The sequence below is a fragment of the Oncorhynchus masou genome, chromosome 24 (genome assembly GCF_036934945.1).
Source record: "Oncorhynchus masou masou isolate Uvic2021 chromosome 24, UVic_Omas_1.1, whole genome shotgun sequence".
Taxonomy (NCBI): domain Eukaryota; kingdom Metazoa; phylum Chordata; class Actinopteri; order Salmoniformes; family Salmonidae; genus Oncorhynchus; species Oncorhynchus masou.
This window is the reverse complement of record NC_088235.1, coordinates 39707244-39726652: the sequence shown is the minus strand read 5'-3', so window position 1 is coordinate 39726652 and position 19409 is coordinate 39707244. Positions and strand designations below refer to the sequence as shown.

General features: G+C 43.1%; 1 protein-coding gene across 1 annotated transcript in view; it reads right to left on the bottom strand.

The window, feature by feature from the left end:
- Positions 1-15788, bottom strand: part of LOC135511384 (metal transporter CNNM4-like) — a 33583-nt gene extending 17795 nt beyond the window's left edge. Inside the window, exons 1-7 of the mRNA XM_064932915.1 lie at positions 15775-15788; positions 14977-15433; positions 14771-14873; positions 13643-14641; positions 9069-9212; positions 1461-1601; positions 1149-1318 (exon numbers count right to left, since the gene is read on the bottom strand). Coding sequence (XP_064788987.1) covers positions 1149-1318; positions 1461-1601; positions 9069-9212; positions 13643-14641; positions 14771-14873; positions 14977-15433; positions 15775-15788 — 2028 coding nt within the window. The remainder of the gene's footprint in view (positions 1-1148; positions 1319-1460; positions 1602-9068; positions 9213-13642; positions 14642-14770; positions 14874-14976; positions 15434-15774) is intronic.
- Between the last annotated feature and the right edge of the window lie 3621 nt (positions 15789-19409).

Below are 19409 nucleotides of genomic sequence, written 5' to 3'. Positions count from 1 at the left end.
ATGGTGTGTATCTGTAGATCCAGAACAGTGTAGTATCAGTGTCTATGGTGTGTATCTGTAGATCCAGAACAGTGTAGTATCAGTGTCTATGGTGTGTATATGTAGATCCAGAACAGTGTAGTATCAGTGTCTATGGTGTGTATCTGTAAAACCAGGACAGTGTAGTATCAGTGTCTATGGTGTGTATCTGTAGAACCAGGACAGTGTAGTATCAGTGTCTATGGTGTGTATCTGTAGATCCAGAACAGTGTAGTGTCAGTGTCTATAGTATGTATCTGTAGATCCAGAACAGTGTAGTATCAGTGTCTATGGTGTGTATATGTAGATCCAGAACAGTGTAGTATCAGTGTCTATGGTGTGCAGTCCTGGGTTCAAATACTATTTCAAATATCTCAATTACTTTCACATACATTCAAAGTAAGTATTCAGATATCTATTTGAGAATGGTATTTGAAATACACTACCGTTCAAAAGTTTGGGGTCACTTAGAAATGTCCTTGTTCTTGACAGAAAAGGTCATTCTTTGCCCAATAAAATAACATCAAAATGATCAGAAATACATTGTTAATGTTGTAAAATACTCTTGTAGCTGGAAACGGCAGATTTTTTATGGAATATCTACATTGGCGTACAGAGGCCCATTGTCAGCAACCATCACTCCTGTGTTCCAATGACACGTTGTGTTAGCTAATCCAAGTTTATCATTTCAAAAGGCTAATTGATCATTAGAAAACCCTTTTTGCAATTATGTTAGCACAGCTGAAAACTGTTGCCCTGATTAAAGAAGCAATAAAACTGGCCTCCTTTTTGATGTTTTTCTTCTTTTTGATGATTTTGTTCTTTTCTGGCCTTCAATTTGATGTTATTTTAATGGACTAAAAATGTGCTTTTCTTTCCAAAACAAGGACATTTCTAAGTGACCCCAAACTTTTGAACAGTAGTGTAAATATTAGAAAATATGCTCAAATACTCCAGTTAACTATTTGTATTTAATTTTATGTAATTTTAATAACAATTAAATACTCATAAAAGTACTTGTTTTGGGCTGTGTATTTGATCATACTAGAACCAGGACAGTGTAGTATTAGTGTGTATGGCATGTACCTGTACAACAAGGACAGTGTAATATCAGTGTCTATGGTGTGTACCTGTAGAACCAGGACAAAATAGTCGACAGGTTTGTTCCTCATATACAGGAAGTGCTGTGGTGCTTGTTTGTTCTTTCTGTCAAACTTTAGTTCCTGAACGACACTGGGGTGTTTGATCAGACGAAGGAGAATCTTCTCTGAGAGATGACATGGACTGAAGGGCTCCACTTCTAGAAAGAGAGAAAGAAAGAAAGAAAAAGAAAGAAAAGAAAGAAAGAAAGAGTGGGTGAATAGAAAAAATGGTAACACGTGAGTGCACGCACAGATGCACGTACACACACACAAACACATCCCTCCACACAGAGGTCCTACCTGTGGCCAGGAAGCGGTGTGTAGCAAGCAGCAGTTGAGGAGACATCTTCACCTTCATTTCGTTCTCTGTCAGGTTAAAGATGGAGAAGTCGTGTTGCTTCCTCTCATGGTGTGACACGCGTCTCTTAGTCCTCTTATCAACTAGGGAACCATTAAGCAATTAACCAATTAACCATCCATCAATCAATTACATTTTTTATTTGTTACTTACACAGTTATTTATCACAGGACACAAACATATTTTTTAGTGTTCCAGAAACATCTGATGAAAACATATACACCCCCAACTCACTAATCTGACTAATCCCTCATCTGGGGAGTTTGATGAATAGCCTTAGATTGGACTGGTAATATGATGTTCAGATTGTGTTAAATAGTAAGGCTTCAGTATGAACAGCTGGTGTTATACTGAGGCCTGCGGTGCAGTCCCTGAGATTAGCTGCACTGTGCTATGTTTAACATACACACACGCACAAGCACACACACACACACACACAGCATTGTGATGATTGGTCTAATGTACGAATGAAGTCCGGTGTCCGATACACACAGTGTTGTGATGACTGGTCTAATGTACGAATGAAGTCCGGTGTCCGTTACACACAGTGTTGTGATGACTGGTCTAATGTACGAATGAAGTCCGGTGTCCGATACACACAGCGTTGTGATGACTGGTCTAATGTACGAATGAAGTCCGGTGTCCGATACACACAGTGTTGTGATGACTGGTCTAATGTACGAATGAAGTCCGGTGTCCGACACACACAGTGTTGTGATGACTGGTCTAATGTACGAATGAAGTCCGGTGTCCGATACACACAGTGTTGTGATGACTGGTCTAATGTACGAATGAAGTCCGGTGTCCGTTACACACAGTGTTGTGATGACTGGTCTAATGTACGAATGAAGTCCGGTGTCCGTTACACACAGTGTTGTGATGACTGGTCTAATGTACGAATGAAGTCCGGTGTCCGTTACACACAGTGTTGTGATGACTGGTCTAATGTACGAATGAAGTCCGGTGTCCGTTACACACAGTGTTGTGATGACTGGTCTAATGTACGAATGAAGTCCGGTGTCCAATTTACGCAGCTATTAGCATGTGCATATTTTATATTTTTGCATTGGTAATCTGCCCAAGGGTTTTTTTCCAACAGGCCCCTCCGTCGTGACGTCCCCTGAAGGCCCATCTGCTAGCCTGCTAGCTGCGGCCCGCTAGCTGTCTAGAGCATATTGGACTGTTAGCTGAATAGATCAATCGGCCAATTTCTTGGGCCACTATACCCATTTTGCCAATTGGACTTGGTCCCCTACATTTACATTTACATTTAAGTCATTTAGCGACTTACAAATTGGTGAATTCACCTTCTGACATCAGTGGAACAGCCACTTTACAATAGTGCATCTAAATCATTTAAGGGGGGGGTGAGAAGGATTGCTTTATCCTATCCTAGGTATTCCTTGAAGAGGTGGGGTTTCAGGTGTCTCCGGAAGGTGGTGATTGTCCCCTCTGATACTCGGAACCCTACTAATCCATCACGACTGGTCTATCGACGTCACCGCACACGGAGGCTAAAACATACTTTCCTCTGTCGTGACGTCCCTCTAAGGCCCTTCTGCTAGCTTGCTAGCTGTCTGAATCGCCATGTCTCCAGCCAGCCCAACCACGCACTGGACTCCTATGATCACTCGGCTACGCACGCTTCTCCCTAATATCAATATGCCTTGTCCATTACTGTCCTGGTTAGTGATTATTGTCTAATTTCACTGTCGAGCCTCTAGCCCTGCGTGCCTCAAGCGACCCGTCTCGACAACATCCGGGGAAATTGCAGGAGGGCAGAAATCGTAATATTAAACATTCATGAAAATACAAGTGTCATACATCACTTAAAAGATAAACTTCTTGTTAATCCAGCCGCATTGTCAGATCTAAAAAAGGCTTTACTGTGAAAGCACACCATGCGATTATCTGAGGACAGCGACACGCATACAAAAGCATTAAAAACATTTTCCAACCAAGCAGATGCATCGCGAAAGTCAGAAATAGCGATAAAATAAATCCCTTACCTTTGAAGATCTTCATCTGGTTGCAATCACAGGGGTCCCCTGTTACATATCAAATGGTCCTTTTGTTCGATAAAGTCCTTCTTTATATCCCCAAAAAAGTATGTTTATTTGGCGAGCTTCATTCAATAGTCCACCAGTTTCCCCTCGTTCAAAATGCATACAAAATTAATCCCAAACGTTACCAATAAACTTGGTCCAAACATGTCAAGCAGCATTCCTGATCAATCCTCAGGTACCCCAATATGTAAATAAATTATAACATTTAAGACAGAAAATAGTATATTCAATACCAGAGATAAATAACCAAGTGCGCGCCCTCACCGGAGCGCGTCACAATCATTTTCTAACCAAGCAGATGCATCACGAAAGTCAGAAATAGTGATACAATAAAATGCTTACCTTTGAAGATCTTCATCTTTTTGCAATCCCAAATGTCCCAGTTACACAATGAATGGTCGTTTTGTTCGATAAAGTCCTTCTTTATATCCCAAAAAGGTTTGTTTATTTGGTGCGTTTGATTCAGAAATACACCAGTTCCAACTCGCCCAACATGCCTACAAAGGAAGGTAAACAGTAACCTGTAAACTTTGTTCAAACATTTCAAACAACATTTCTAATCCAACCTCAGGTACCCTAATATGTCAATAATCAATAACATTTTAGACAGAATAACCAGTTTCCAATACCGGAGAAAAACAACGAGGAGCGCGCAGTAATTCACATGCACCAAAAGACTAGAGTCCATCTGAGTGACACTTAGAAAGAATACGACTACTTCTTCATGTTTAAAAAAAAAACATTGAACAATTTCTAAAGTCCGTTGATGTCTAGTGGAACCATAGGAACTGCAATCTGGGTCCTAATAATTCAGCTTTCCCATAGCAATGCATTGGAAATTCGAATGACCTCAAAAAATAATTTTCCTGGATGGATTGTCCTCGGGGTTTCGCCTGCCAAATTAGTTCTGTTATACTCACATACATTATTTTAACAGTTTTAGAAACCTTAGTGTTTTCTATCCAATACTACCATGCATACACATATCCTAGCTTCTGTGCCTGAGTAACAGGCAGTTTACTTTGGGCACCTCAGTCATCCAAACTTCCAAATACTGCCCCATCCCTAAAAAGTTAACCAACCATTTAATTCCACCTCCCACATATGCGGTGACATCACCTGGTTTAAACGTCTCTAGAGACAATATCTCTCCCATCATTACTCAATACCTAGGTTTACCTACAATGTATTCACATCCTACCATACCTTTGTCTGTACATTATGCCTTGAATCTACTCTATTGCGCCCAGAAACCTGCTCCTTTTACTCTCTGTTCTGAACGTACTCGACGACCAGTTCTTATAGTCTATAGCCGTACCCTTATCCTACTCCTCCTCTGTTCCTCTAGCGGTGTAGAGGTTAATCCAGGCCCTGCAGTGCCTAGCTCCACTCCTATTCCCCAGGTGCTCTCATTTGTTGACTTCTGTAACCGTAAAGCCTTGGTGTCATGCATGTTAAAATTAGAAGCCATCCTCCCTAAGTTTGTTTTATTCACTGCTTTAGCACACTCTGCCCACCCATATGTCTTAGCCTTGTCTGAATCCTGGCTTCGGAAGACCACCAAAACACCTGAAGTTTCCATCCCTAACTATAACATTTCCCGACAAGATAAAACTGCCAAAGGGGGCGATGTTGCAATCTACTGCAGAAATAGCCTGCAGAGTTCTGTCTTACTATCCAGGTCTGTACCCAAACAATTCGAGCTTCTACTTTTAAAATCCACCTTTCCAGAAACAAGTCTCTCACCATTGCCGCTTGCTATAGACCACCCTCTGCCCTCAGCTGTGCCCTGGACACCATATCTGATTGATTGCCCCCCATCTATCTTCAGAGCTTGTGGTGCTAGGTGACCTAAACTGGGACATGCTTAACATCCCGGCCATCCTACAGTCTAAGTTTGATGCCCTCAATCACACACAAATGATCAATGAACCCACCAGATACAACCCCAAATCCGTAAACAAGGGCACCCTCATAGATATCATCCTAACCAACTTGCCCTCCAAATACACCTCTTGCTGTTTTCAACCCAGATCCCAGCGATCACTGCCTCATTACCTACATCCGTAATGGGTCAGCGGTCAAATGACCACCCCTCATCACTGTCAAACGCTCCCTAAAACACTTCAGTGAGCAGGCCTTTCTTATCGACCTGGCCCGGGTATCCAGGAAGGATATTGACCTCATCCCGTCAGTAGAGGATGCCTAGATATTCTTTAAAAGTGCCTTTCTCACCATCTTAAATAAGCATGCCCCATTCAAAAAAATTAGAACCAGGAACAGATATAGCCCTTGGTTTTCTCCAGACCTGACTGCCCTAGAGCAGCACAAAAACATCCTGTGGCGTTCTGCATTAGTATCGAAAGCCCCCATGATATGCAACTTTTCAGGGAAGTTAGGAACCAATATGCACAGGCAGTTAGGAAAGCTAAGGCTAGCTTTTTAAAGCAGAAATTTGCATCCTGTAGCACAAACTCAAAAATGTTCTGGGACACTGTAAAGTCCATGGAGAATAAGAGCACCTCCTCCCAGCTGACCACTGCACTGAGGCTAGGAAACACTGTCACCACCGATAAATCCACTATAATTGATAATTTCAATAAGCATTTTTCTACAGCTGGCCATGCCTTCCACCTGGCTACCCCTACCCCGGTCAACAGCCCTGCAACCTCCTACAGCAACTCGCCCAAGCCTCCCCCATTTCTCCTTCACCCAAATCCAAATAGCTGATGTTCTGAAATTGCTGTAAAATCTGGACCCCTACAAATCAGCCGGGCTAGACAATCTGGACTCTCTCTTCCTAAAATGATCTGCCTAAATTGTTGCAACCCCAATTACTAGCCTGTTCAACCTCTCTTCCGTATTGTCTGAGATTTCCAAAGATTGGAAAGCTTTCGTGGTCATCCCCCTCTTCAAAGGGGAAGACACTCTAGACCCAAACTGCTATATCTATCCTACCCTGCCTTTCTAAGGCATTTGAAAGCCAAGTTAACAAACAGATTACCAACCATTTCGAATCCCACCGTCCCTTCTCTGCTATGCAATCTAGTTTCAGAGCTGGTTATGGGTGCACCTCAGCCACGCTCAAGGTCATAAAGGACATCATAACTGCCATCGATAAGAGACATTACTGTGCAGACGTATTCATCGACCTGGCCAATGCTTTCGACTCTGTCAATCACCACACTCATATCGGCAGACTCAGCAGCCTTGGCTTCTCAAATGATTGCCTTGCCTGGTTCACCAACTACTTCTCTGATAGAGTTCAGTGTGTCAAATCGGAGGGCCTGTTGTCCGCACCCCTGGCAGTCTCTATGGGGGTGCCACAGGGTTCAATTCTCGGGCCGACTCTCTTCTCTGTATACATCAATGATGTCGCTCTTTCTGCTGATGATTCTCTGATCCACCTCTACGCAGACGACACCATTCTGTATACCTCTGGCCCTTCTTTGGACACTGTGTTATTAACTAACCTCCAGATGAGCTTCAATGCCATACAACTCTCCTTCCGTAGCCTCCAACTGCTCTTAAATGCAAGTAAAACTAAATGCATGCTCTTCAACCGATCGCTGCCCGCACCTGCCCTCCCGTCCAGCATCACTACTCTGGACAGTTCTGACTTAGAATATGTGGACAACTACACATACCTAGGTTTCTGCTTAGACTTTAAACTCTCCTTCCAGGCTCACATTAAGCATCTCCAATCCAAAATTAAATCTAGAATAGGCTTCCTATTTCGTAACAAAGCATCCTTCACTCATGCTGCCAAACATACCCTCGTAAAACTAACCATCCTACCGATCCTCAACTTCGGCGATGTCATTTACAAAATAGCCTCCAACACTCTACTCAACAAATTGGATGTAGTCTATCACAGTGCCATCCGTTTTGTCACCAAAGCCCCATATACTACCCAGCACTGAGAGCTGTATCCTCTCGTTGACTAGCCCTTGATTCATACTCGTTGCAAACCCACTGGCTCCAGGTCATCTACAAGTCTCTGCTAGGTAAAGCCCCGCCTTATCTCAGCTCACTGGTCATCATAGCAGCACCCACCCGTAGCACGCGCTCCAGCAGATATATCTCATTGGTCACCCCCAAAGCCAACACTTCCTTTGGCCGCCTTCCCTTCCAGTTCTCTGCTGCCAATGACTGGAACGAACTGCAAAAATCACTAGAGACTCATATCTCCCTCACTAACTTTAAGCACCAGCCGTCAGAGCAGCTCACAGATCGCTGCACCTGTACATAGCCCATCTGTAAATAGCCCATCCAACTACCTCATCCCCATACTGTATTTATTTATTTATCTTGCTCCTTTGCACCCCAGTATCTCTATTTGCATATTCATATTCTGCACATCTACCATTCCAATGTTTAATTGCTATATTGTAATGACTTTGCCACCATGGCCTATTTATTGCCTTACCTCTCTTATCCTACCTCATTTGCACTCACTGTATATAGACTTTTGTGCTGTATTGTTGATTGTATGTTTGTTTATTCTGTGTAACTCTGTGTTGTTGTATGTGTCTAACTGCTTTGCTTTATCTTGACCAGGTCGCAGTTGTAAATGAGAACTTGTTCTCTACTATCCTACATGGTTAAATAAAGGTGAAATAAACAAATGTGAAACAAATTGGTGTGACATAACATTTTGATTTTATTGGTCCAAGTGACCCATCATTATTTTCTCAGGAAATGGGGAGGAGCTTGGTCAGGAAGTCCGGATACAGGTCACAGATACTCAACCCTAACACACACACACACACACACACACACACACACACACACACACACACACACACACACACACACACACACACACACACACACACACACACACACACACTCTCTCTCTACTCTTTTTACCCCTCTCTTCCTCTCTCTCTTACCATGGGAGCCTACTTTATACAGTTAACAGTCTCCTTGCAATTAAACATGTAACAGGTTTGAAACGTCAATGATGTTCCCAAAAAGGGTTAGGGAAGTCTGTTATTATGCACACAGTGTTTACCCCATTGGTGCTTGTATCTTACATGGAAGAAATGTGCAATATTTGATAATACAGCATAATGAAAAATAAACAATGTACAGTGCAAGGACAATGAGCAACACAATTCACCATGAAATGCATTTGCCAGTCCAATACTGTAGCCGGTAAAACAATAGGCTCTTTTGATGAGGTCACTAGGTATAAATACAGTATCTCGCTTTCTCTCGCTTTCTCTCCCCGCTCCCTCTCTCGCTCTCTCTTTCTTTGTCTCGCTCTCATTGTCTCTCTCACTCACACACACACTGGAGAGAGAGCATTAAGCCCCAATTAACCCAGTGGTAATTATCTATAGGATAAGTTCATTACTTCTGATTAATTATGCATCAGATCAGGTGATGGGAGCAGCAGGAAGGGATATCAGTGGGATAAATAGCATAGATGGAGACAGGAACAGGGAAACCGAGAGAGAGTTTTTAAATTGTACATACTGAAGAGGTCTGTCTCGTCCACAATCTCAGACTTGATGATTTCTTCGATAACATCCTCCAAAGTAACGATTCCCAGGACCTCGTAGAATGGATCTCCCTCCCCTTCACTATTCACCCTGTGGACTATAGCCAGATGGGATTTACCTAGGAGAGAGAGGAGAAGGAGAGAGAGAGAGGAAGGCAAAGGAGGGGAAGGGGGAAAGGATGGTGGAGGGAGGGAGAAAGAAAGAAAGAAAGAAAGAAAGGGAGGGAGGGAGGGAGGGAGGGAGGGAGGGAGGGAGGGAGGGAGGGAGGGAGGGAGGGAGGGAGGGAGGGAGGGAGGGAGGGAGAGAGAGAGAGAGAGAGGGAGGGAGGGAGGGAGGGAGGGAGGGAGGGAGGGAGGGAGGGAGGGAGGGAAAGAGAGAGAGAGAGGGAGAGAGAGAGAGCGAGAGAGGTTAAAGAAACGGATAGTAGGATCTATTTGTGGTGAGTCTGGAAATCCTTCTGTCATTAAAGCAGATAAAAAATCAACACAACGCCAATCAGGAGACTCTTACAGTAGCCGTTAAGCCAGAGATTGATGCCCTCCCCTGCTGATATGAGTCAGTCATACAGTACATACTGTAGATAAGTCATATATTTATGTTATTATTACTGAGAACTGGCCAGATCCCAAATGAAATTACCCTCAGCGGTGTGTGTGCGTGTGTGTGCGCGCGCGCGTGTGTGTGTGTGTGTGTGTGTGTGTGTGTGTGTGTGTGTGTTTCTGTGTGTGTGTGTGTCAGTGGGCAGGGGTGATTAATAGAGACATTTTGACAGTCAGGAAAACTTGGTGGTTACATAAACACATCCTGAGATTACGTAACCAGTCTGAGGAAGCCTGGTTCTGACGAGTAGACTCACTAGCCATACTGCTGCTTGGCAACTCCAGGCACACACATGCCCACACACCTACACTCACACACACACCCACAAACATAAACACACAAAGATGCATGTTTTTAAACTCTCATACATATGCATGAATGAACTGCATGCACACAGACATAGCATGAACGCATGCCCACACAGCATCATGAAGCCTCCTACTGCATATCAAACCTTTTGAGATTGGAACTCTACTCCATATTGAGTCTAACTCTTGTTCAACTATCAAATCCTCTTAGTTTGAGGATTTAAAAAAAACTGTCCACTATGAAAGGCACTGACTTTGCTAGCATCTTACATAACAATTTACAAGTACACTGCCTTGTGTGTCAGTCCAATACAACAACAGAGACGCTGTGGTTTATTTCCATGGCTTGTGAACGATTTAGTCACTGTGGCATTTCATGTAAGACTTCCCACCTCCCTCCTAACCCTATTGCCTTCCCGAAACAGCCTCCATCACAGCTGCAGAGAGGGGAGGAGATGAAGAGCAAAGGAAAGGAGGGGAAGAGCAAAGGAAAGGAGGGGAAGAGGTAAAGGTTGGAACTGAATTTTTTATGGTGCCACAGCCAGGTTACCAATAGCACATACACACACACACACACACACACACACACACACACACACACACACACACACACACACTTCCTGACCGCTACACACTTCTGCCTCTCCCCAGTGATGGCCTGCTGACATGAGGATTAGAAGTGAAGGTCGGATTCAGCAGGGTTCTCTCATTACTCTCATCCTCTCCCCCTCACATGGATATGTAATTTAACATTTGATAGTCAGTTAGCTCCTATAAAATGTCATGATTCTGCAGGACCAACTGCTTTGAATGGTTCTATTGTTCAATCAAAACTTGTGTCTGTTTTTTGAGGGGTATGAGAAACATAACAATATACCATTACTAACAATATATATGAACAATATATGCTCTCCTCAGACATTCCTACCGACAAAAGGACATCCCTGTCAGTGAACTGATTCTCTGGCAACCACAGCATGAATCCACCCGAAGGGGCAACCCAGATATCATGCATGTGGACCAGTTTAAATGTGACACCGGACTGAGGGAGGAGGAGGAGACTGTGTCTGCGATGGAATCCCAACTTTTCCTTCTGGTGCCACTAGATAACCAGATGATGTTAAATGTGAGTTGAAAATGTGAATGTTACTTTTAATCACACCACAAAACAAATGTTGATTGAATAAGGCCCTCTCATCCAACTCATTTCCCCAAGTCATCCTTCTCATCATTAAACCCTTCATTCTGAATAAATCAGATTACCATCTCTGAGCCCTCATGGACAAACCAACCCTGACAATCTGAATAGCATCTGAGTGAAGCCCTAGTCCTGTTACATAATCTCTCAGCCTAGTGGACACTGCCGTCTCTGTCCCAAAGCCTCCAGTTTGATTCCTGCCAACAGTCAGAGCACATCAAATCTATTCTACTTCTGTGTATTATGCAACACACACGAGAAACATTATGTCTGTTCATTTCACCCACTCAAAAATCCACTTTTTTGCCTAACGAAGTACTGAGTGTGCACCCACACAAACACAGTTTTGTATTGTTATTCTTGTGGGGACCAAATAATTTATTCCCATCCAAAATCCTATTTTCCCTAATCTTTTTTTATTGACCTTTATTTAACTAGGCAAGTCAGTTAAGAACAAATTCTTAATTTCAATGACGGCCTAGGAACAGTGGGTTAACTGCCTTGTTCAGGGGCAGAAGGATAGATCTTCACCTTGTCAGCTTGGGGATTTGATCTTGCAACCTTTCAGGTTACTAGTCCAACGCTCTAACCACTAGGCTACATGCCACTACCTGCCGCCAACCTTAACCCCAAACCCCTGACCCTAAAACTATACCTAACCCTAAACCCTAAACCTAACCATAACCCTAATTGTAACCATAACCCTTACCCCTAAGCCAGAAATAGCATTTTTCCTCGAGGGGACCGGAAAAATGTCCCTACTTGTCTGAATTTTACTTTTTTTACTAAAAGACACACACCTACCTAGCCTCCTGGCTGACGGCTGAATGATTTATACTCTGGTTGTCATGGGAATCAGAAAAGCCTCCAGCTCCCTTTGACATTCTTACATGGATGGAAACACAAAGGACCGTTTACTGTCAATTTGTCACTTCTCTTCAGACTGCAGCACTTCATTCCTGTTCTACTCTGGGATGTAGCGCTTCACTGGGCTGTTTCATTCCTGTTCTACTCTGGGATGTAGCGCTTCACTGGGCTGTTTCATTCCTGTTCTACTCTGGGATGTAGCGCTTCACTGGGCTGTTTCATTCCTGTTCTACTCTGGGATGTAGCGCTTCACTGGGCTGTTTCATTCCTGTTCTACTCTGGGATGTAGCGCTTCACTGGGCTGTTTCATTCCTGTTCTACTCTGGGATGTAGCGCTTCACTGGGCTGTTTCATTCCTGTTCTACTCTGGGATGTAGCGCTTCACTGGGCTGTTTCATTCCTGTTCTACTCTGGGATGTAGCGCTTCACTGGGCTCTTTCATTCCTGTTCTACTCTGGGATGTAGCGCTTCACTGGGCTGTTTCATTCCTGTTCTACTCTGGGATGTAGCGCTTCACTGGGCTGTTTCATTCCTGTTCTACTCTGGGATGTAGCGCTTCACTGGGCTGTTTCATTCCTGTTCTACTCTGGGATGTAGCGCTTCACTGGGCTCTTTCAACTCAATGCCATTCTACGGATTCCTGAGACGGGAGATAAACACAGGTTACCATAAGGAAAACAGGACATTTGTATCATAATCATTGGCATAATCATTGTATAATCTAGAACCAAATCAGCTAAAGCAATCACAAGACTATAATTAGCATAATCTGTAAAACATATAGATAACCTTGCTCCTCTCTCTAAGCTGTCCCAGTTCATTCCTGGGTAGCTTCAAGGAAGTTGTTGCTTTTATGGATTATAGATACGGCTTAAAACTCTTCCCTGACATACAGTAGCCCAGCGTTTCCCAAACTTGGGCCTGGGGACCCCAACGGGTGCACATTTTGTTTTTTGCCCTAACACTACACAGCTGATTCAAATCATTAACTCATCATCAAGCTCTGATTATTTGAATCAGCTGTGTGGTGTTAGGGCAAAAAAACAAAATGTGCCCCCGTTGGGGTCCCCAGGACTGAGTTGAGAAGACCTTGCAGTAGCCTATACCAATTACCTCCACTTGAACCTGCTGAGCACTTATCATCTTATATGACGGACTCTTCAAAGCATCCATGGATTTAAATACACCCTGGATCCTCTGGTTTTCAGGAAGAGGGAAGTGGTGTGATGGAATGTGTAAGGGTTAACTTGAACACTCTCATGGCACTTAGCTACAGTATACACAACTTCTTGTCAAACGAGCACAGCACCTGCTGAACAATATAATATTTGTTTTATCATAGATCATGTGCAACATGGTAGAGGTTCCTGAATTGCAGTAATCATGTGATTTGAACTTGTGAGCTCGTTGGTTCATGTGCTCTGATGGTTGCAGGTATATCTCTGGAGATTGCACCTCCATCTCTTTCCAAAAATGGTGGTGCATTTCCTATAATATTTAACTCTTTATATGTTACCTTATTCTGCATACATTTTGTTTTTCATCTCTACAACAGTGTACACCTAACTCTATTACCTCTCTTGAACTCCTCCAGCATCACATCCAGTTTGGTATCGCTGAACACACAGTGCATGGGGTGTTTGTAGAACTGGGTGATGGTCTTCAGCGGGGTGCAGTCATCAGGGTCCACAAACGCCAGGTCTTTGACGAACAGGATGTCAACGATGTTGGACCTGTCGTTCTCATAGACCGGGATCCGGGTGAACCCGCTCTGCATGATGTCAGACATCGTACAGAAGTCTAGAACAGCATCCGAGGAGAGCATGTAACAGTCCGCCAGCGGAGTGTGAACAACTTCTACGTTCTTGGTGCGCAACTCCAGAGCGCCCTGGATGATGTTGAGTTCTTCTTTGACCAGATCGTGGTAGGGGTCTGTGACGCGCAGCATGGCAACCAGTTTCTCTCTGGTGTAGAAGTTACTGATCTCCTGGTGGAGCATGATGTCTAGGAGTTTGGAGACGGGGTAGGAGATGGGGAAGGAGACCAGCATTAGAAGCCGGGTGGCCCAGATGGTTTTGGAGGCGATGGCGAGGCTGTGTCTGGACGCCACAGAGTGAGGCAGGATCTCTCCTATAAAGAATATACCGAAAGTGCAGGTAGCAAGGGAGGTGGGAGTCATCCCTATAATCTGGCACATCCACACTACAAAACAGGTGTTGGTCAGCACATTGCCCAGCACCACAGTACACAGGATGTAGTTGCCATGTTTACGCACAGATTCGATCTTGTGCGCATATTTTTGTTCCTTCTCGGTGCCGCTGTTTTGGAGGACCCGGAGCTCAACGGGATCCAGGGCGAGCATGCTGATGTTCAGCCCACTGCAGAGCGCAGAGAGCCCCAGTAGCATCACCGACACCCCCAACTGGAGCCACACGTCCGCTTGCGGGGGTCGCTCCACCACGGCTAGCCAGAAGTCTCTGGTGGTGAAATGTTCCCACTTCACCCCATCAAACGCGCAAATGGAGTAGTATTTTATCCGCTCATCTTTGCGCAGGTCTTTGGCGAGCAGCTCCACTATGGAATCAGAATCAAATAACACAAAGGTCCTCATCAGAGAAAATAAAAACGCACAATAACACAAGACACTTTTTTTAAAACGTTCGACGATTTAACAACGATAAAAACATGTGACTATAAACGAACCTAGAACAGAGTTGTGGCTGGATGCAGACCTGAAGGAACCCAGGAGTTCGATGTCAGAACTCCGCGCATGCTCGTCCACGCACGGGTTCCGTTTGGAATGGACCTAAACACAAATTAACATTTTAACACGATATATACGAATTTAATTTAAACATATGTCATATATAGCGTTATGGGTAAATGGTCAATACACTAAATAAACTGACCATGTTCTCCCCCTCTCCTCTCTCTCGCTCTCCTCCTGGCTCCTCTATGAAGGCGATCCATGGTGCGGCAGCTGCACCCTCTGGTCTCCCGCTCCCAGAGCGGTTCTGGGCTCTCTGTGTAACCGGGGATGCTGCATAGTAAACCCGCAGCATGAACCGCGTCCCCTCGGTCGCCTGGAGCAGCCCGTCTTGCACAGACAGTTCACCGGCTTTAGTGTTCTCTGGGCGTACACCAAGCAATCCCTTCGCCGGAGCTGGGAGAAAGAATATGATGATGAGAAGGATAGAGAAGTTAAACAACAGCAGGCTGCAGGAATGAAGTGCGGTGCGGTGTGTTGAGGATGAAGCTGCTGCAGCATCAGCAGCCATCATGCTGAATGAGCTGCAGAGGGACGTCGGCGATGGTTGGGTCACGTGGTTAGGGTTTTTACGCTGGCTCTTGGAATCGGCATAGCATCTGGAGAGCCACACTTGGAGCAGAGAGAAGAGAGAGGGGGCCGAGAGAGAGAACGGGCATGTGTGCAGCACAATGACGTAATGTCATGTTGAGTGCCACTACCGTCTAAAAATAGCAGGCAGGATATGCCCTATCATCAGCCACTTCCCTGCAGGGAGCGACTGTCTGTCTGTCGCTCTCTGCAGAGATCGCAATCGTTGCCTACTGACAGACCCTTTCATGCTGTGTGTGTGTGTGTGTGTGTGTGTGTGTGTGTGTGTGTGTGTGTGTGTGTGTGTGTGTGTGTGTGTGTGTGTGTGTGTGTGTGTGTGTGTGTGTGTGTGTTCATTTTGTAGGCCTACTCAAAGGCCTTCATCACAGTTTTTCTCTCTCAAGCTATTTTTTCACAATCAGCATCATCATAATCATCAAAATCATCCTCATCATTGTCACCGTCATAATTATCATCATAATCTTTGTAAACAGCAGCATCGTCATCATCACATTGGGTTAAACTGCAGTCGATTTTTCTAGAACGTGTTATACAGTATTCCACCAGATGGCAGTGCTGACTCCCCTTTCCCATTTCAGCACCAGCTCTGGAGTCAAGTTTTACTAGAGCCTCTTCAACTCAACAAGTTGTTCGTTTACCCTCCTAGTGTGAGTAATTTGATTTAATTTCACATGATATGGTCATTAAACGGATTTAATTAGCACAGTAATAACAGCAGGGTTGTATTTTAAAGCCAATAATATGTTATTACAACGAGTCAATGTTTTGGGCCTGAGTCAGCAATGATTTATAATTTGCAAATGATTTATAATTAATAGCCTAACAATTATTATTTCGAAATTATTTAGAATTTTCAATCACATTTGGCATACGAACAATTAGCCTACAAACGACAATGTCTTACTTGTAGCGACTAATTCAATTTAAAATATCATGTTTTTACATTTTGGAATCGGAGCCTACATGTTAGTGTAAGCCATAAAACGAGAAATGTAAACAGATAAGACAGTTTAGCAAAGCACACCATTACATTGGTTTAATAATCAGATAAATAAAGAGGAAACGATAATACACAGCGACTTGGCTGCTCCTTTGTCTAGTGGTAGGCTGACTTCTCTGCCTCTGCAACTTTCACACGTCGTCAATATTCGGAAGAGCGATCGTGAACCCTGCGTCGTAAAACCGTGACCCTTTCATCGCCTGTTCAAGACAGTTACAATCCTGGTAGTGGTGTGTCAATAAATAGCTTTATCCACCCCCATTCGCCCACGCTGTCTCTCTCTACACCTATGCTCCAAATCACATGTATGTGCCTGTCAAGGCAAAGTTTTTTTAAATATATTTGATTTTGAAAGTATAATCGAAGTCAGATCCCACTGGACACAGACGTCAATTCAACTTATATTCCACGTTGGTTCAACGTAATTTCGTTGATTTAAATAGAAAATAACAAACCATATAGCCACAAAGCTGAAAATAAATCATGTTATTGTAGGGTATGTGACTAAATTATGTAGGCCTAGTATTATTGATATTTTAAATCATGTTCAACTGATAAAGCTCAATACATTTCAAGAAAATGTGTTTCCAATGTAATGCATTTGCCCTCGGCTATTATTGCTTCACTAACGAAATTGCTGTTACATTTTCGACCCTGTTGATTTGTTGCATTTTCCAATAGGCTACCATAGAGGCCTGTTTTATTGCGTTGTAGTTCAGGGGTCTCGTGTGAAAACTTGGGACAAAGATAGAATGTGTTTTTGAAAAAAAGAGAGTTTAAATCTGATTGTTATCGTTATAATCCTGAGAAGTTAAAAGCTAACTAACGTGTAGGTTATGCAAATCTGGACATATTTAGATCAAATATAGAGATAGACATGTATTTCAACCAGATGTAGGCCTATCTTTAAACGCTATGCCATACAGGCTATATCCACCACCCCGTTATATAAAGCCATATAACCACACCTAAAGGAATAATAGGAAAAAGCTATTGTTTTGTTTAGCTCCGGAGATAAGATGTGTTCGTTAGTCTGCCTTAGAGGTAGGCCTATCTGTTGCACGTTTCTCTTTTTTTCCCCAAGTAAATGACTATTATTCGTTTATATTACAAAATGATTTGTCTATTAGGCCATGTTTTTTTTGTTTTTATAATTGTCATTATTATTAGTCTATTATAGTACTATTATGGTTGTGTTCAGTTTGACTTTATTTTTCAGAGTTGATACAATATGTCTACCCTTTTCTTCGATAAACGGGGTCGAAAAGTTATAGTCATAATATTTAACATTTAAGTTATTATTTTGTCAACACCTTCCGAAAGTACTTATTCAGTCAACGATACCCACACACACTTTCGATAGTTTATGCCAGTGGCAAAAATAGCTTAAATTAACACGATAAAAGGTGACATGAGAAAACATTCGACATTGCGGAATGTGCTGAAAGAACCAAACGAGTGTTGGCTAGCCTACATTATTTTCCAAGTCGGAAGGAATTTCATAATCGGCTAATTTTCTTTGCAATGATTGGAAATACGATAAAGTCAAGCTCAACTTGAGAAATGCAAGCCAATCTGTACTATTTTGGTGGCGGGTTCCCTAATTTCACTCACAGAGTTCACATGGACAACATTCACGCACAAACATCTTCTACGAATTTTCTATCCTATGAACACAACTTTAATGTTATTGAATTGTGATAATGTGCTAACCTATTTGTTCTCAACACCAATTGTTTGATTTTACAATTTAGTAATTTAGCAGACGCTATTATCCAGAGCGAATTCCATCAGCAAACAGGGTTGTGCCGAGCTCAAATGCACATCGACAGATTTTTCACCAATTCGGCTCGGGCATTCGAACCAGCGACCTTTCAGTTACTGGCCCACTGCTCTTAATAACCGCTCGGCTACCTAGTGTAGCCTATAACACAGTTGTAGTTATCTAATGTAAAGTATGTATATTATATTTAATTTAGTTGGAATTCCTGGAAATCTCACAGACTGTAGCTTTACTCTTCCATCTCTCTGAGCATCGAGTATCAGAACAATGTTGTTTTTTAACTAAATGCATTCAGTCTCCATATCGTTCAAAGAGTGGGCACTAAATTACTGTAATTTTTCTCTTAATGTTCTATTTAACATTTTGGTAACATTTCATAGGGAAAATCTAACCTTTATGGAAATCACATGCTATGTATTCCCATCAATCCCAAACACTTCACACAATATGTCTTCGACATCTCAAAACTGACATCAAAAGACTCCAAATGACGTGTACAGTATATCTGCCATAAACATGCAGTAAAAGAGCGTAACTTGATGAGGGATGTTGGTCCGTTGCCATAGGACTGCTACAGCCGCAGCGGGACATATCAAAGACTCATCTCTTCTCCTGGCGGAGTGAGGGGTCAACCGAAGATCCCACTGTGATATGGAGAGAGTTATATAGGAGTTAGAGAAGGTTGGAGAGATTAATATATAGAGAGGTATGAGGTTGGAGAGGGTGAAAAGGAGTCAGAGGTTTGCTCCCCGCTATTAGACGTGAATATTAGGAATAGATAGACAGTGTTCTGCCTTAGGACCATGAGGGGTGCGTGTCTGATTCTTCCTCACATAGCAATGGACAGTTGATAAAGCTTTCTCATGAGAGATGAATAACAATAACTGGCTCGTTTATTTGCAATGTCCTGTCAGCCGCAGGCTGTGTCAGGCATGTCCTGTCCATGTTTGCGTCTTCATATTTCCTTTGTTCCTTTCATCCAGGCCTCACGCACTTTCCAGAATGAATATCGAGCTTTCCAAAAGTTGTTTGAATGGTTTAACTAACGTTGGAGCGTAAAACATGAAGTTGGTTGCAGCGGTCACTAATTCAAATAGATAATAGAACCTCTAAACATTTTCAAACGTGTATTGATTTTGACTGTAACAGGAGGGATTACACAAATGTTTTGGGATATCTTCCCACTCCCAGTGCATCATGC